The sequence below is a fragment of the Glarea lozoyensis genome, assembly GCF_000409485.1.
Source record: "Glarea lozoyensis ATCC 20868 chromosome Unknown GLAREA7, whole genome shotgun sequence".
NCBI classification, from domain to species: domain Eukaryota; kingdom Fungi; phylum Ascomycota; class Leotiomycetes; order Helotiales; family Helotiaceae; genus Glarea; species Glarea lozoyensis.
This window is the reverse complement of record NW_007361002.1, coordinates 3117631-3132042: the sequence shown is the minus strand read 5'-3', so window position 1 is coordinate 3132042 and position 14412 is coordinate 3117631. Positions and strand designations below refer to the sequence as shown.

The window sequence follows — 14412 nt, the reverse complement described above, 5'->3', positions numbered from 1 at the left end:
TCCCACAAAACCATCAAAACCCCTCCTTCAATTCCTGAGCATATTCCGACCCTCCTACGACCAAAAAAAAATGCTTGATGGCTCCGAGCTAGCGACATTGTGGTTTTAAGATGTTTCATCGTTGCTGTTTCAGGGAGGAGACAAGGAGAAGGCTGAATATACGCGGTAGTTCATTAAGAAACTACGAATATCCGTTGTGATAGGGTAGGAAAATTTAAGGAAAGGTGTAGATTTGAAGGGACCTAGCTGCTAGGAGTTTAGGGTAAGTTTGTTTGGGAGGTACACTACACATATTGAGGTATTTTAGGAGAGGTGGGGTTTTGGGTTTGAGGGGGAGGTTGTGAGGTTAAAGGTTTGATGTTCACTCAAGGTAGAAAGGTATGTATTTGATCATTAAATTGAATTTCATGTGTGTTCTAGCTTGACATTAGGTCAGATCTTACTGACTTCTTCGGGACAAGTATATAGATATAAAGATATTCGCGTTCAAATCCAAAATTGTGTATGACAATGCGTGTTTGAGTGTTCTCTAGGGCTAAATGTGGGTTAACCGGGAGGATTCAAGATACCAAAATAATGTTTAAAATATGCTTATCTTTTTAGACTTGGGTTAGGATAGATATCTACTATTTCAAGGCACAAGTAAATGATTAATCTATGAAGTTGACGAATCCCTTTTTTGGCTGAAGTGCAAGACTGAGACTGCATTCTCTTTCGAATTTAGATTCGATATTTTGGATATAGATACGACGATTTTGACACCGAACTGACACATGTAGGCGACATTTCCAGGTAGCATCAATTTACAATCCGTGCTCAAGTTCAAATATATACTCCACTCCAACAACAACAAGAATCCAACCACAAACCAAACTCACTTCTCCCCCAGCACCTCATCAACCATCCCCCAACCCCCCCAAATAATTCCCCTCCTCACACAACCCCCTAAGTTCCTCCTCCCCAAGGCACCCCCTAACCTCCCCATTCTCCCCCAACACCTCAAGCAAACTCCTTCCCCCCTCAATAGCCCCCTTGCAAGCCTCATAAACCACATCATGCGCCCTCCCCCGCCCAAGTTTCGTCGCCAACCCCATCATAACCGCCTCCCCCACAATCAACCCCCGACTACTCTTCAAATTCCTCCTCATAACATCCTTATGCACGACCAGACCGCTCAACACAAAATCAGCTTGATGCAACGCGCCGACCGCGAGCACGAAGGAGCTAGGGATGGCATGCCATTCTAAATGCCAGGGTCCGCTCGCGCGTTCGAAATCCGCGAGCATGGCGTCGAGTCCCAGTCCGGCGTTCGCGCGCAGCACTTTGGACGCAGCGAGGATGAGTTCCGCGGAAATGGGATTGCGTTTCTGCGGCATCGTACTCGACGCTCCGCGATGCGGGACGAATGGCTCGCTGACCTCGCCAAACTCGTTAGATGCCATGATCATGATATCCAGCGCTATCTTGCCCAGAGAGCCCCCTAATAGGGCGAGGAAATTCAGGATCTCGGCGGGGCCGTCGCGGGAGACGTGCCATGTGATACTCGGATTCTCTAAGTGAAGTTCACGAGCGAGTTCGGCGCGCACGCGGATACCGATGTCGTTTTCGCTGCCGAGACTGGCGAGCGTGCCGGCTGCACCGCCGTATTGGACGAGGAGGGTGCGGGGACGGAGTTGGGAGAGGCGTTCGCGGTGCCGTTGGAGGGCACTGAGCCAGACGGCGGCTTTGTAGCCGAATGTTATGGGGAGGGCGTGTTGGAGGTGGGTGCGGCCTGCCATGGGGGTATCCCTATATTTTGCTGCTAATCGTTCGAGGGATTTGCATGTTTCGTTTAAGATGCGTTCGACGATTTCAAGTCCGGTTTTCATTTGTAGGATTGAGGCCGTGTCCATTATATCTTGGGTTGTGGCGCCCCAGTGGATGTATTTTCCTGCTTCGGTCGGAACGAGGGTTTGGAGTTGGGTTATTAGGGGTAGGATTGGGTAGCCTACTATTTCTGTTTCGTGTTCGAGTTTTGCGTAATCGAGGTTTTCGTGGGCGGATGAGAGAGATTCCGTGAGGGTTTTGCCTATCGTTGGGGGGATGACTCCGAGGGTTGATTGGGCGCGAGCGAGAGCTGTTTCTACGTCAATGCAGGATTTTAGGTATGCTGTATCTGAGAAGATCTATTTCATGATTAGCATATTGTTCTGAAAATGGAGAAGGTCTTTGAGATGAGATCTCGAGAAGTGATACCTTTCTAATCTCCTCCGTCCCAAACAAACTCCGAAAAATCCTCGAATCAATCGCCGAGACCGCCATATTTCTTCTCGTCCCAAAATCTACTATCAAAAATGTACCTTTTCCGCCTGATCTACTAATTTGTCTACCGAAGCTACTTGTCGATCCCGTTATTCTTCGAAGTGTTTGTCCGATCATATTTATCCTTCGCGTACCAACCGACAATAATGAATGACAGACTCAGTACCAGCTTAGCACCTCGATTTGACATAGCGATCAATCGAAGAATCAGAAAGGGTAAGAGTGAAGCTATTTCCAAATCCCACATCCCTCATCACACAGCACGTCGTGAAACCTGGGCGGTGAAAACGCTCAGCTTGCATGTGGGGCTTGCAGGATACTCGAGTAAGCAAGAGCTGACCCCTCACCCCGCTTTGACGGGAGTATCCGTTGGTGGGATGGAATGATTCGTACCTGGACTAATGCTGCATGATAGATTAAGCAGGGGGTGGGGAGTTGTATGTGGGTTCGATTGTTGTTTAAGCGAGGTAAATAATAGAGATGGAAAATAGTGGAGAATGGAAGAGCCGGTACGAAATGTTGCTTTGTGATAATCTGCCTAGGTAGCTTTTTGCGTACAAGTCTTCTTCCCTGTTATTTTGAGTAGATGAAACTATGTACGAAACGTAGTGAGATTTAAAACGTTGGGTGGAGGTAGAATCTAATTTCAGATTAGTTAGAATTTCCTTTCCTCACTGCTCAACAATCAACTCACCAAGCTTTTAAATTTATGATTCCATCCAAGAATTCATTCCATATGAAAAGCTCCTTCCTTACAACATATTCCGGTAGAACTTGGTCTCACATCTGTCAGAAAATTACTTTCACTTCCTCACAACTCACCTCCAAATCACCAATTCTCATCACTTACACACAAACCCGAATCCAATATCCTTCACCCCCTAACATCCAAACCACTCCCTTCATCCACAAACACATTCCTACTCCCTAACAAACAATCCCGCAACCCCCAACCCCGTACTCGCACACATACTCACAACCCCCACCTCTCCCCCCAACCTCTCCAGTGCCCCAAGCAGCGTAGCAAGCTGTCTCGTCCCCGTCGCCCCCGTCGGATGCCCCAAGGCAATCGCACCACCATGCGGATTAACCTTCCCTTCATCCAGCCCCAATTTCTGAATACAATAGACCGCCTGACTCGCGAACGCTTCGTTGAGCTCAAAGACATCGATGTCTTTGATTTGTAGACCGACGCGGGACAGGAGCGCAGGAATGGCGAGGGTTGGGGAGATACCCATGAGACGCGGTTCGCAGCCGGAGACGTGGGTGGCGATGTAGCGTGCGATGGGTGTGAGACCACGGGATGTGGCGAAGGAACGGCGACAGAGGATTGTTGCTGAGGCGCCGTCGGAGAGTTGGGATCTATATACATACACAGTCAGCATCAAAACAAGTTCTTTCAGGCGAGGAAAGAAAGAACATACGAATTCCCCGCCGTACTCATCCCATCCTCCGCAAACGCCGGCTTCATCCCAGCCAATTTCTCCAACGTCAAACCCTCTCTAATCCCATCATCGCTCTCCACCATCACCGCATTCCCTTCATCATCTACACTCTCAACCCCCACAATCTCATTATCAAACCACCCCTCCCTCCTCGCCTGCGCCGCGCGTCTCTGACTCTCAAGCGCGAACTTATCCTGAACAGCCCTTGAAATCCCAAACTCCCTCGCAACATTCTCGCTCGTCTCCCCCATACTCATGATACAATCCCGTGCACTCCCCACGCTACTCCCTTTGAGCCCTTCACTCAAATCCTGCGGTATCCCCCTCGTAGCCTTATAATTCCGACTCATACTCTCCACGCCCCCAGCAAGACCAACCTCGATCTGGCCCACCGCAATCATATTCGCCACATGATTAAGCGCTTGTAAACTACTCGAGCACTGGCGGTTGATCGTGTGAAAGGCTGTGGTGACGGGGAATCCGACGTGGTTCAGCGTCATGCGACCTGCTTTTGCGAAACCGAGTTCGGCGAGGACGTTGCCGATGAGGACGTCTTGGACGTCTGAGGGGGAGATATTGGCGCGGGTGACGGCGGCGGCCATGATGGGACCGAGGAGGTCTTCGGGGTAGGCGTGGCGGAAACCGCCTTTGAAGGCGCGGGTTATAGGGGTGCGGAGGGAGGAGAGGAGGACGATGTCGCTGGGGAGCTTTTGGGTGAGGGGGCGGAGGGCCATGGTGGGAAGTGAGGATATACTATCCACAGAAATTTGCAGAATTTAGGATTTTGGTGAGATCATTTGAAAGCCAGCGGTTCTGTAAGGGTCAACTGTTAGCCATAGCTCCATGCGTAATTCGAGCTAGGAATTAAAATGTGCTACCAGGAACAACTCACAGCTTATATGCAGTGTGGGGTACTTTGACCCCTCGCTCACTCTACTCCAACCACAAACCTGCCCCACGAACTTCGGGGATTGCAGCTTCAAAATCCCAATTTTCGCACCATGAATATATTGTGCGTATCATCGATTGGCCTTGATAAACCCTTGACTGTACCATCAAAACATCGAATTCTATCATGACTAAAGACGAAATCAACGTAGGAAATTTGTCCAAGATTAAACACTTTACCGTGAGAATGATCTAGGATTCAACTGTCAGATCCTGCATCAATAGCAGTGCAGTTTAAAATCAGATTGTTTAGCTACAAACATGAAGCTTAGCCTTTATTTAGTCCTGGAAGCTTTAGCATAATTATGATTTCAATCCATCTCACTCTGTCCACAACCAAACTTACCCCATGCCCAAACCCCCAACATACTTCTACTAAATCCTCATAAACTCTCTCAACTCAATATACCACCTTCCCTCCCCTCTCCCTCTATCCTCTAGCAAAGCATCGTTTTCAACTCCTCCGCAACCCTAAAAGGCGCCTCCGTCTTCTCCCTAACCTGCTCAACACTAACCCCCTCCGCAACCTCAATCAAAGTCAGACCCTCCTCAAAATCAACATCAAAAACAGCTAACTCGGTGATGATTCTGGAAACGCATTTCTGGCCTGTGAGAGGGAATGTGCATTCTAATAAAATCAGCCCTTGCGCAGAGAGTAAAGGAGGATAAGAATGATAAGAGGGAGGGATAAGGTGGAAATGGTTTTGGAATATACCTTTGAGAATTTTAGGATTTCCTTTTTTGTCGACGTGATCCTGGGTTGTTAGCTGTGGAATAGCGAGGAGGGGAGGAGAGGCTTACCATAGTAACGACGACTTTGGTTTTAGTAGGATTGGCAACTAAATCCATTGCTCCACCAATTCCCTTGACTTTACCGGGGAGCATGAAATTCGCCAAATCTACTTCTTATCAGCCCAACCCCGCTCAAGCCACGCAGGCAATCATTCATCCGTGAGGTTGGTCTACATACCACCAAACATCCCAACCTGCAACGCCCCCAACATAGTTAAATCAATCCTGCCCGCCCTGATCATTCCAAAACTCTCATGACTCCCAAACAAACTCGCTCCCGTATTCAGTGTGACACTTTCTTTTCCCGGGTTAATGAGATCCGGATCTTCCTCACCAGGATACGGATACGGTCCCATTCCCAAGATGCCGTTCTCGGATTGCAGGATCACTTCGATATTTGGGTCGACGAAAGCTGGGGCCGCGAGGGGCATGCCGATTCCGAGGTTCACGTGCATACCATCTTTGAATTCGCGGGCGGCGCGTTTGATGATACGTTCGCGGGAGGTGGAACCACCGCCGACTTGAGAGAGTTAGTTAAGGAGCTGGGAAATAGGATTTGGGGGTTTACCAGCTGCTTGTAGCTCCTCAGGTGTCCTTCGAAAAGTGGTCTTTTCAATCTGCTTCCCTTCTGTGCTTTTAATGACTTTGCTAACATAAATTCCCTGCAAATGTATATCTTCCGGCGCAATATCGCCTACCTCGACGATATGATCACTCTCCACCAGAGTAATTTTAGCATTTTTACCCATTGCTTCGTTGAAATTGTTTTGAGCCTTTCGAAATTGACAATTCCCCATTCGATCCGCTTTATGAACTTTGACGAACGCATAGTCGGCGAATATTGATTCTTCCATGACATATTCTTTGTTGTTGAAGGTGCGAGTTTCTTTTGCTTTTGACATGACAGCTACAGTGCCATCAGGGTTGTAACGGACTGGGAGATCTCCTGTTTGAACTAGAGTTCCGTTAATAACTGCTTCAATAGGGCTCTGAGTGAGATTGTTTACCAATAGTACCAAACGCAGCAGGTGTATAAAAAGCTGGCACTCCCGCAGCTCCAGCAGCACATTTCTCTGCCATTGTACCTTGCGGCGTGAGTTCCAACGATAACTCTCCTGTAAGATACATCTTTTCAAACACCTTATTCTCGCCAATAAAAGATGCCACCATCTTACTGATCTGCTTCGTCTGGAGCAATTGGCCTAGACAAATTTATCAGCACATTATTCATAATACAAGTATCTCACTTACCAAGACCAACACCTGGCATTCCAGCATTATTCGACACAACCGTAAAATCTTTCAGATCCGGTCTATCTCGCAACGCATTTATCAGAGAATTCGGCACACCACTAAAACCAAACCCTCCCACCAACAACGTCGTACTACCTTTAATATCTTTGATAGCATCTTGAGCAGAAGCACAGATCTTATTAATCTTCTGTCTTCTTGCTGAAGAGGAGAATTCGCGTCGACCAAGGACAGCGTTAACGCGTAATAGCTTCATGATTGCAGTTCAAAAAGGTACCGCGACTCTCTCCGCCATTTTTTGCACCTCGACATCGTGACATTCATCATGCATGTGTTGGTCTTGAAGGAAGCATGCAGGGCGTCCCACAACCAATGCCCCACGAGGGTACGGCATGAGCTTCAGGGGATGTGAAGCGCGGGGGTGCGGGGCATGTCAATAGTCCGTGGAGAAATGAAATGGATTTGAATATAGAAATATTTGTAGAAAAGATGGATGAAGGTTGTAGATGTTGTGTAAACTGGATATACTCGCCATCCTGAGTGGTTGGAATGGCTTTTTCCCACCAGGCGGCAAAAGGAAAGAAATACGGAGAGCTAGAAATGGAATTACAATAATACTGAGATCTAATATGGTAGAGCGGTAAAAATAAATCCACAATCACTTGAGAGGACGTTTTCAGGAAACTTCATTATTTTTGTTGTTTGTTTGTAGAAGCACAGAGGAGTGATGGAGCCCGAAGAAATGGGAGTCGCTAGCTTCAGCTCACATCAGGGGTCAAAATAAGGTTTAGCTGCTCTAGATCGTATTTCTCATGCATTAATTAATCAAAACTAAATTTGTATTTCATTTAATCCTTTGCTTTGTTTTTCTATTTGAATTACATGAAAATTTAACTCTGATCTAACTCTGCAGTGTCCAAGTCGCGAGGTCAATTGCCATTCTCCAACATGCGCAAACGCGGCTGAAAAAAATGGCCACACCTCAGTCTTCAGGTCCAACGCCACAAACACCACCACTCACCACCCAGCTCCCTCACCTCTCGACACTGACAACTCCAATGTCAGAATAGCTTCAATCACTCGCTGGAATGTAGCCATGTCATCCATGGCACTCCCTACCCGCGTAGCCTGGGTCCTGCGAATCTCGTTCCTCTCTGTGGTCCTCTTCAGCATCTCCTTCTACGTTCTCGAACCGCACGTCCATCTACGTCGCTACTACGAGAGCAATCGCGTGCCGGAACTCAATGCTAAAAGTGCATTTGTGAAAGGTGTGGTGGAGAGCGAGATCGATGGACCGTTTGATGCGGGGACGTTACGGGCGTTGTGTTTGAGTAAGGAGTGGATGCCAGGATTGATATTCAAGTGTGAGGCGCCGAAGGGAGGAGTTGCGGTGGTGCGAAATGTGTTTTTGAATTGTGTGCGGTTTGCTGTTGAAGCTGGTGGTAAGCTCGTCCATCCCTTAAACTGGTTACAATTCCTGACAGTTATGTGCAGCAACATCCTTCATCCTCCCCGAAATGCAAGCCCACTCCACCACCGAAGACCTCACCAACCCATTCTCCCACTACTTCGACACCGCTCACTTCACTTCCACCCTCGAATCCGCATGTCCCCAAATAACACTAATCCCGCACCTCCACGACCTCTGGGACAAACCCACCGTCGCCAAACCCATAACCCTCAAACCCTTCGAAATGGGCAGCGAAGTGCTTGTCGACAACGTAATCTCCAAACCCAGCCAATGGGCATCTTTCTTTCACCAATACCTAAACACCACACATCCAAAACCATATTCCGCCGAGAAACCCGTCTTAGTCTCGCTTCTGGCGCCGTTCTTGCAATGGCCACTGGCATACGATGATCCGCATCTCGTTGCGAACTTCGGGAAGCTGCTACGGTATAGAGAGGATGTGCGGCGGTTGGCAGGCGTGGTGTTACATGCGCTTGACATGAAGTTTAACACGGGAATTGAAGCGGATAAAGAGGGCATCCGTCTAGGCCATTTCTACGGCGCGCATTTACGCACGGAATTAGACGCCCAGGCCGCGGGGTGGACGCCATATGAGATTCAATCCGAGAACTACCTCACACACGCGCAGAACTCGCAAATCAAAACTATCTACCTCGTTAGTGGGAACGAAGAAGACGCGATTCGCTTCCGAGAATCCGCGATGGAGATGGGGATGCAGGTTGCAACCAGAGATGAATTGTTAAGTGAGGAAGGTTATGAGATGGATATGCAGGAGATGGAGGTATTGAGTTGGGATCAGAAAGAGTGTGTGGATTACGAGGTACTGCTCAGGGCCAGGGCGATGGGGGGATCGCATGAGAGTACGTTTGCGTGGAATGTTGCGCTGCGGAGACATGTGGTTGATGGGCAGGGTGTTTGGGTGCCGGTTGTGGATTTGGGTGTTGAGAGGAGGGATGTGGAGGACGAGGGGGAAGGGGGTGAGGTGAATGAAGACGATCAGAGTCCTAATGAGGAGGGCAATGCGGAAGGTGAAGAAGACACACCAAACGAAGCCACCTCAAACACCCTCCAAAACAGCTTCCAAGACTCTCTAAGCACCATCTACGGTCCCGGCGACGAGGGCATGAGTATCAAAGTAGGCATGTGGCCTTGACCATATTATATCTTGTTTTAAAAATCGAACTCGGAGTTTTCAAAGGGGCTCACTTATTAATATTAGAAGTGTAATACGAGAATTCATCTAATACTAAAAGATCTTATAACTAGTATACATACTTCTGGCGGGATGGAGCGCGCTTGGAAATGTAGAGGGGGTGTGTGGTTGGGAGTTTATTTTATTGGTTCAAAGTTTGACACTCGCCTCCTGATTTTATGGTCGGATTTTCTAGCATTGACTGGAGTCTGTTGTTTAAGAACCATGGTGGGGAGGTTGATCTGATATCATTTGTCTTGAGTACAATCATTTCGAATCTGATAATGCCTGCCACTCTTTCTCCGAAGTTGTTGTGTTGTGCGGAGGTTCAATTTGGAGTAGGGATAACTGAGGGGTGTGTTTCGATGTTTGTTTTGTTGTATTCCTCGCTCGCTTAATTACATGCCTTTATACGCCGTGATTTAGTCCATATACAGGCAATCACCTAAACACACCGGCAGTCTTGACGTCTGAGTCCCCTGCAATTCCCTTCTGCTTACCATTTAAACCTCAACCTTCCCCTCACCTACCCCGTGCACCCTCCTCATCCCCTCCTCCTCTTCAGTTCTCACCTCCCTCCCTTTCTCCGCCATCCTCTTCAACATGCCACTCTCCACAATCGCCCGAATCAACTCTATCGTCGCCTCCACCCCCGTCTTGATATGCGTCTCGTCCGCTTCCACCGGTACATGCAAGAACACAACTCTCTTCTCTTCACCGCGCCGCGCGAGGTGCGATAGACTTGTGTAGTAGATGTAGTCGCAGAGATATCTGCCTGCGTCTTCGGAGACGCGGAGGTCAGTTTCCTGGTGAGTGAGTTAGCTTAACTCAAAAGGGAATGAGAAATAGAAAACAGAAGGGAGTTAAAAGGCAAGAGGGTATAGTACAGGCAAACTCGTCCTCCACCGCCTCCACACATCATCCACATCAACATCACTCCTATACTCCTCCTCCACGCCCTCCTCCCACTCTCTCGAAGGTAACTCCCCATCTACATCCCGCCCATAATAGCCATCTCGATGCGCCCTTCTTTCCACACTGTAATACTTCCGCCCCGACGCCATACCGATGTGTATTGCGTAGTCTATCTTCCGGCCGGCCCATAGTTTCGGCACGATATCGCGTACGGTGGTGTAGGAGACTTTTTATGGGGGATGGATGGACTAAGATGCGGACGCGAGGTAGGTTTATGAGGGAGGAGATGGAGGGCGTGGTGGGGTGGGGGGAAGGAAGGGGGGGAGGAGGGAGGCGATTGAGTAGGAGGGGTTGAGTGGGGTATTGTGTGCGGAAGGGCTGCGGGTTGTTAGTTGTGGTTTGAAGGGGGAGGGGGGACGTACTGCGAAGCCGGTTACGAGGACTGTGATTTCGTTGTCGTCAAATGGGGTTTCTTCTGCTTGAGAACCCATGGTGGGGTGATGATGGTGAGGTTGTTGAGAGGATGGATGGGATGGACGTAGGATATGAAAAAGCAAGAGTGGAAGTCGATGTATGGCAAGCAAGTATATTTACCTTACCTATAAGTATAAGAGAGATTTAATATTTAGGTTCTGCGTGTGCGTCTAGATTGCCAATGAGGTCAGTTGTTGTCTAATTCAACCGGTCGAACAACTAGTTGCCGCGGTTATTCATGGTTTAGACGTGGGGGTGGAAGTGGATTCCCATCGGACATCGGATCGAACATCGGACGCACAATATTTAAGGTTGATGATCTCCCGTCGACCCCGGTCTTTCCGACTCCTTCGTCATCCCCACGTTCTTTCCACATTCACTTCCTCCAGCGCTGGTCGCATTCAAAATAATTTCTTCAAAACTCGATATCGTGAATTGACTTTCCGGATACAATATGATGCGCGCACATACCTGCCAATGGTATTGCCAAATGCAGCGCCAAGGACTCTGTTGTCCTATGACACGACTAACAAGAAGATTCAACGAGTTGAACTCCACACGCATGATACCAAATATACCTCAAATAGATCGACAACCCAGCAATTCTCAGAATCCTCAATCCACCATCATAGAACCCTGGGACAGACCTGAATTTGTCTACTTCATGTTCCCCAGCGAAGACTTCAAATTCTTCATCCTCCCCCGGAAATCCGCCTGCGAATCTACGAGTACCTTCTCATATCGCGGGCCCCAACAGCAAACCCCCTCGACGCCCGTCTAAGCGAAGTCCAAGCAGGCATAGACACGATCAACAACCACGCCCCCAAACCCCAAATCCCACGCGGAACAAAAATCTCCATCAAACTCTCTCTCCCGTGTCCTTCGAACCCGACAATATACCCCGACATCCTACGCACAAACAAAAAAGTTTACTCCGAAGCCAACGAGATCTTGTATATGCACAACACATTCCGTTTCGGCAAAGCGACGCACCTGCGGAATTTCCTGCATCAGATAGGTCCCACGAATCTCGCTCACATCCGGGAACTCCAGCTCTGGATATCCCCCGAAGCGGCCATCGGACCGTGGTCACGCGCGCTCCTCACTTTATCCCAACAGACACATAGTCTGAAGATCTTGCAGCTCGAATGGGATGAATCCGGGTTCGGCGCAAAGCGCAAGAATTTCGATTTCATGACCGCGCTGATCAAGATTAGAGGGTTGGAGAAACTGGTGTTTTTGGAAAGTGAATCGTCGGGGGATGAGAGGAAGAATTATTGGGTGCCGTATTTGGAGAGGAAGATGCGGATTGCCGTGGAGGGAGGGATGGCGGAGAAGGTGGTCGAGGGAGCGGTGCGTGCGGATGCGGAGGAGGTGATGGCGTTGGAGGAGGAGATAGAACGGTGGGTGGAGGAGAGGGGCATGAGGAAGATGGATGATGTTATGCCGGGTTGAGGTTGGGGTTGGCATTTGAAGACTGGATATTTGAAACCATGGGCTGCGATATAGGGGGGTGGCGTTGTAATTAGATGGGATATTTGAGACTGTAAGTCGCGAGGTAGGAGGGTGTAATATGGTGGTTTAATGTAAAAGTATGGAATTGGAAAATGAGCTGTCAGCTCGAGCGAGGAAGATTTAATCGTGTACTTTTCACGTTATATAACCCTATGGTTCTCTAAACTTTCTAAACCTAAATTACCACTAATCTACAACTAACACAGAATCTTCTTCAATGGCTGGATATCCAAGAAGGTGGAAGGCCAGGTGAGGATTATAAAAACTAGAAGAAACAAACCGCGAAGACTTGGTAAACGAATCTCCTCTTTACCTTTATCGATCTAAAGTTTCCGTCGTCGCCGATACCTACATGAAATTCCTGTATTTATAAGAAATATATTTAAATAATCTAATAGTATCGTAATTCTAGAATTAAAAAGAGTCTATTTAATTATTTAAATTTATATTTACTATATATTAAGCTAGAGTCTATAGCTTAAAGAGAAAGATTTAGAAATAGATTATAAGTAAATATTTTACTCTAAATATCTATAATATTCTAAAGTATATTTTAATTATTTCAAACTATCCTAACTCTACGCCATCACCCTAAAAACACCCTAACAACCCCCGCTCTATCTCTACCTACCGCGAGTATTTTAAATCCATTCTTCTTACATAAACGACTCCTTCATTCTTTACATAACAGAGACACATAGTGCGAAACGAGCTATAAAATTCAAGATTCAAATAGCGACAACCCTTTTAACAAGCTCATTCCACTATCAAATAAACAGGACCTCTTTTCCGCAACCCCCTCCCTCTATCCTACACTTAAGGAAAAACGAAATTAAAACGCGACTACTTGATTTTCCGCGCTCTACACCGATGTTAAGGGATAGAAAGTATCCGTTGATCTGAATCCTGCGATCGCTAACATGCGGCGCAATTGCATAGGCCGTCTTTACTGTTTGTAGTAGCAGATCTACCGAGATATAAGAATAAACAACTTACGACGCGAGGGCCGAGAAATGGTGGGTTTTGACAATGCTGTAGGGAGGTTAGGTGGTGTGTAGCGGAAAACCCCATGGAGTGTTAGCGCCGACGTGTACTTTCCTCCCGAACTTCCGTTAAGGCGCTGTGAAATCTGTAGGAATAAAATGGGTGTAAGATAGTTAAACTTGTGAGAGTTTGTTGATTGTTAATTAAATATCACTGTTGCGTTTGAGGCTTGTTATTCATTTCGGTTTATTACACGTTTCGAGCTTCGCGTTGGTGATCCAACGAATGTTTTCATGTTACTTGATAGTATCTATACACCATTGCACAATGAATCATAATGAAAACATGCGATATTAGATAGATAGTAAAAAGAACTACTCTATCATCTCCTTCCCCCACACAGAAGGTATACTCATAAAGAGGATCAACCTCTACACCAAAACCCAAATCACCACTAACCCGCCCCTCCACCAACACATGCACGAATCTCCCATGCAATCCCGCCACAGATATGAACCTATCTCCAACACTCCTTCAAACGGGTCGCACCATACGCGAAGTTTCAGCTACCGCATATGTCGAATTGGAGAAAAAGTTGTGGTGTTGAGAGTCTGGTTAAGTATTTATACCGTGCATACAGGTCCATGTGGTTGGCAAAGTACTAATTTTCTGCTTATGATTGAGGTCTGGTGTTGAGGTTGTGTATGTCGTTAATTTATTAAGATGAATGGACGAGGAGGACGTGTGGCGGGAGAGTTGATGCGAAAGTTGTGTGTAGACCTAGGGTTTTGGGTTTTGTTAAGATAGGCATACTATATTTTGAGTGGTTCAAGAGTTGGAGTGTTCTGATGGTAATTGTCGCAAAACATAGTCGTATGTCACAAACTCAAGCTATATACCTTTTGCCAGGTAAATCATCTCTCTGAGAGCTAGTATGCGGTATACGGAGAACTCGAGAACGGTGATATCGGTTCATGGTAATTGTCATTAAATCACAAATGGGTATATCGTAACTCAACAACCTCATCCATTCCCCCCAACTACATCCTCCACTACCCCATCTCATCCCCACCTAAACCGTTCCCCCTCAACCATCCCCCTCCCTCCTCCCCTTCCCCATCTCC

At 47.5% G+C, this 14412-nt stretch overlaps 5 protein-coding genes across 5 annotated transcripts; 2 read left to right on the top strand and 3 right to left on the bottom strand.

Annotated features, from left to right (window-relative positions):
- Window positions 1-896: 896 nt before the first annotated feature.
- On the bottom strand, window positions 897-4480 carry GLAREA_02217 (L-aspartase-like protein; the record flags this gene model as incomplete). The annotated part of the gene is made up of 3 exons (XM_008089433.1): window positions 897-2165; window positions 3279-3663; window positions 3726-4480. The coding sequence occupies 3 exons, from the start codon at window positions 4478-4480 to the stop codon at window positions 897-899; spliced, it is 2409 nt and encodes an 802-aa protein (XP_008087624.1).
- Window positions 4481-5131: 651 nt separating this feature from the next.
- On the bottom strand, window positions 5132-6993 carry GLAREA_02216 (NagB/RpiA/CoA transferase-like protein; the record flags this gene model as incomplete). The annotated part of the gene is made up of 7 exons (XM_008089432.1): window positions 5132-5322; window positions 5410-5449; window positions 5496-5593; window positions 5665-6006; window positions 6055-6441; window positions 6494-6688; window positions 6738-6993. 7 exons carry the CDS (start codon window positions 6991-6993, stop codon window positions 5132-5134), a joined length of 1509 nt encoding a protein of 502 aa, XP_008087623.1.
- Window positions 6994-7833: 840 nt separating this feature from the next.
- GLAREA_02215 (uncharacterized protein) lies at window positions 7834-9361 on the top strand (the record flags this gene model as incomplete). The annotated part of the gene is made up of 2 exons (XM_008089431.1): window positions 7834-8179; window positions 8232-9361. The coding sequence occupies 2 exons, from the start codon at window positions 7834-7836 to the stop codon at window positions 9359-9361; spliced, it is 1476 nt and encodes a 491-aa protein (XP_008087622.1).
- Window positions 9362-9903: 542 nt separating this feature from the next.
- On the bottom strand, window positions 9904-10806 carry GLAREA_02214 (Pyrrolidone carboxyl peptidase (pyroglutamate aminopeptidase); the record flags this gene model as incomplete). Its single annotated transcript, XM_008089430.1, has 2 exons — window positions 9904-10206; window positions 10738-10806. The coding sequence occupies 2 exons, from the start codon at window positions 10804-10806 to the stop codon at window positions 9904-9906; spliced, it is 372 nt and encodes a 123-aa protein (XP_008087621.1).
- A 940-nt stretch (window positions 10807-11746) lies between these two features.
- Window positions 11747-12244, top strand: GLAREA_02213 (uncharacterized protein; the record flags this gene model as incomplete). Its single annotated transcript, XM_008089429.1, has 1 exon — window positions 11747-12244. The coding sequence occupies one exon, from the start codon at window positions 11747-11749 to the stop codon at window positions 12242-12244; it is 498 nt and encodes a 165-aa protein (XP_008087620.1).
- Window positions 12245-14412: the final 2168 nt, after the last annotated feature.